The sequence below is a fragment of the Protobothrops mucrosquamatus genome, unplaced genomic scaffold, assembly GCF_001527695.2.
Source record: "Protobothrops mucrosquamatus isolate PMUCROS unplaced genomic scaffold, P.Mucros_1.0 scaffold454, whole genome shotgun sequence".
In the NCBI taxonomy this organism is placed as follows: Eukaryota; Metazoa; Chordata; class Lepidosauria; order Squamata; family Viperidae; genus Protobothrops; species Protobothrops mucrosquamatus.
In genome coordinates, this window is record NW_015386777.1 from 464,890 (window position 1) to 468,370 (window position 3,481).

Below are 3,481 nucleotides of genomic sequence, written 5' to 3' on the forward strand. Positions count from 1 at the left end.
TCCGCTTTCCTTTTAATTATGTTTTCAAGAACGCGCAGGAAAACATAGCAAAGGGGAAATACTTGCCGCGGAGTGCGGGGGGGGGAAGGAGAGATGAACTCTTTTAAAGCAGGAATTTGCCCCCCCCCCGGAATAAATATTGCCCGTTGTCTCGCCCAGCCCCATTGCACTCGCTCTCTTCTCTCTCTGTCCGACGCCGATTTTCAAGTAAAAGCTTCTCGCAGCCGTCCCGACGACGAAGAGTTGCGCGCCGCGCCAGTCCTGCGGCTCCCGCTCGGCTCCCAGCCTCTAAAGTGCAACCGGTCCTCCCTCCGTCCTGCTGGCCCGTCGCCGGCTGCCCTCTCCGCTCCCTCCGGAAAGAGCCCCCGGCCACAGGCGGCCCTTCCTAAGCGCTCCCGCGAGCCCCGGGGCAGCGCGACGGCGGCGGCGGCGGCGGCAGCTTCCGCGGTTACCTGCCGGGGGGAGGTGAGCGCGGGCCCAGGAGCCGCCCGCCGGTGCGCGAACCAGCCCCCGAGGCCTCAGGGCGTCCGCGTCCGAGCGCCGCACGAGGGCAGAGCGGCCGCGCCTGGGCCGGGCGTAGGCTGGGGGGGCCCGGCGGCGGCGGCGGCGGCGGCGCCCTTGCGCTCCTTCTGGCGCAGGTGGATCTTGGTGTGGCGCTTGCGCTCGTCGCTGCGGGCGAACTTCCTGCCGCAGAAGTCGCAGGCGAAGGGCTTCTCGCCGGTGTGCGTGCGGATGTGCGTGGTGAGGTGGTCGCTGCGGCTGAAGTTGCGCATGCAGATGCGGCACTGGAAGGGCTTGTGGCCCGTGTGGATGCGGATGTGCCTAGTCAGCTCGTCGGAGCGCGAGAAGCGCCGGTCGCAGCCCTCGGCCGGGCACGGGTAGGGCCGCTCGTGCACCGGAGTCTTGCTGGGCCTGTTCGGGTACTTGCGGGGCCTCAGGATGGGGCGCAGCGGCAGGCTGCCCGGACCCCCGTAGGCGCCCGGCGCCAGGCGCGCGCTGACCGCGGTCCCCGAGGAGGGCCCTTCGCTCAGTCCGCTCGGGGGGGCGCCCAGCGTGAAGTTGCGGATGGTGGAGAGCGGCGTGAGCGGCGGCGGGACGCGCACCGAGTCCAGCGCGCAGGGAAAGGGCTTGCGCTCGGCCGGGCCGTGGAACTCGCGCTGGCTGCAGGGCGGCGGCGGCGGCGGCTGGAAGAAGCCCGTGTACTCCGGGATCATGGAGAAGAGGCCGGCGGCGTCGGCTCCCAGCGACGCCACGCTCTTGGGAGAGTGGTGGTAGGAAGGTGGCGGCGGGTAGGGGCCCGTCGAGGCGGCCAGGAAGGGCGTGGAGCCGTCCGACGGCGTCGGCTGCTGCGCCTGGGCTTGATAAAGCTCCCCGCACGCGGAGTAAGGCGGCGGCGGCGGCGGCGAGTAGAGATGCTCCAGGTCCCCGGCGGCCAGAGCCATGGCGCACCCGGGTCCCGCGGGTGATCCGGCGGAGGCGGTGGATGATGGAACGACCGCAGCGGAGGCCGGGGATGCAGTCGACGGAGCGGCCACTCCCTGCAGGATGCCGGCGCTCACCAAGTTGAGGATGCCGTCGGCCGCGTAGCAGCTTGCGCCGGGATACTGCGGGTCGATGGAGAACTTGCCCATGTAGGTGAAGGATTGGCTGCGCGGAGGCGGCGGCGCGAAACCGCTGCAGGCGTATTGCAAGTCCAGCGCTCGTTTGTCGCTCATGTCCGAGCCGATCAGGCCATCTGGAGGACGGAGGGAAGAGAAAGCCGGTCACCACCGCGCATCCGGAACGCTCCTCGGGACCCCCGCACCCAGGCGGCCATCGCTGGCTGGGGCAGCTTAGGACCGCTGTCCGCTTGAGGCCCGGCGGAGGGTCTCGCGTCGGTGGGTCTCGCCCGAGAGCGCCGCGGGGAGACAAGGGGGGGGGAGGTCTGTGACCAAAGCAGAAACAGCCCCCCCCCGGCGGCGAGAGGGTTTCAGTTCTCCAGCCCGCCCGCCCTGCGCCGGCTCCTCTTCCGCTTAGCCGCCTAGCGCCCGGTGAGGTGCGTCGGCCCTCCAGGCAGGGGCCCTTTCACTGCGCCCGATCCTACAAGCGCTCAAGTTCTGACCGCCAGAGAAGCACCCGAAGTTCTGCGAGCCTCTCTCGGCCGCCCGGGCTGAGCCCGCGATGGAAAGCCGGGTGGGGGGATCGAAGAGGTCTGGCGCTCAGATCGCCGGGCGGCCCAGGCCCGAGGTCGGCCACGCGTTTACTAGTTCGAAGCTGCTCGTTCGTCCCAGCTTCTCGGGCGGAAACGCCCAGCAGTCTTGCCGGTCCGGCCTCGGTGGCGACCAGCGCGCCGCCTCTTTCAAGGGCTCCAGCGAAAGCGGCCACTTAAGTCGGCCGGTCCCCGCCGGTGGCCGCGGGACTCCTACCGCCGCCTCCACTCACGCCTCCTCCCCCCGTGGGCGCCCCCCCTCCAGTTCTGCCCCCCGTCATGCAAAGGCCGCGGGGGGGGCAGGGAGGGCCACTTACCGCTCAGCGGGTCAAAGGGGCCTCCCAGGTCACCGCCGGGAAAGCCGATGGCCGACGCCGGCAGGGCGCCGGCTGCGTCTTCCGCGGGGTAAAGGCCGTCGGGCAGGTGCACCAGCCCGCTGAGGGAGACGGGGATTTTGTCCACCGCCTTGGCGGTCATCATGGGGGGGCGGGCGGCCGTGAAGGCCGCCGGCTGGGTCCAGTGGCCGCTTATTCCGCCGGCGAAGCGGTCGGGGCGCGTTTCCCCTCCAGAGTGGGGCTGAGATGCGTCGCTAGACAAAGGCCGGGGGGGCTCCTGGAGCCAGCGGGGTCCCGCATCAGCCGAGCGCCGCCAGGGGGGCAGAGCGCTCCCGTCCCTCGTGCGCCCTTCGGATCGCTCGCAGCTGCCGGTAACGGCAAAGTCGGCTCCAAGTATTTATGGGCCGGCCGTGAATGCCGCGACGTCACTGCCCTTATAAGGACTGAGGGACCGGGGGGGGCGGGGGCTCCCCGTCACGTGGCCCATGAACAGGGCGCGCCCGGAGGGGTTCGATCCCGGCCCTGGTCGGCCGCTGCCGCTCCGGAGGGACTGCGAGGCGGTGGCGGCGGCGGCAGAAGCGCAGCGATTTGGCCAGCCCCGCCGAAAAAGGGCAGCATCCGGCTCCACCCCGGCTGCCTTCGGGGGAGCTTTCCGGGGGGGGGAAGGCGGGGGCGGCCGAGGCAGAGACGCGCCTCTCCCGCCGCCTGTCCCCCGCCCGGCCCGAGGCGGCCAGCGAGGCTGGATGGGCTCCCCCCTCGCCCTCCCCCGCGGCCGGGGCCCCAGCGCCGCCCATCCCTCGGTCCCTCTGCGCGGGGTCCGGGCGCGGCTGGGGCGGCCGGAGAAGAGGATGGGCCCAGCCAGCGATGCCAGCCGTCTGCTGGACAGCTCCGGTTGGCCGGGTCGGCTTCCTGCAGAGGACCCGGCCGGCCGGCTTCCGCAGGTGCTGCTCCCGGGGCG

At 71.7% G+C, this 3,481-nt stretch overlaps 1 protein-coding gene across 1 annotated transcript; it reads right to left on the bottom strand.

Moving 5' to 3' along the window:
• Positions 1-518: 518 nt before the first annotated feature.
• Positions 519-2,668, bottom strand: EGR2 (early growth response 2). Its single transcript, XM_015816469.1, has 3 exons — positions 2,506-2,668; positions 2,412-2,423; positions 519-1,735 (listed from the first exon to the last, which is right to left on the bottom strand). Exons 1-3 carry the CDS (start codon positions 2,666-2,668, stop codon positions 519-521), a joined length of 1,392 nt encoding a protein of 463 aa, XP_015671955.1.
• Between the last annotated feature and the right edge of the window lie 813 nt (positions 2,669-3,481).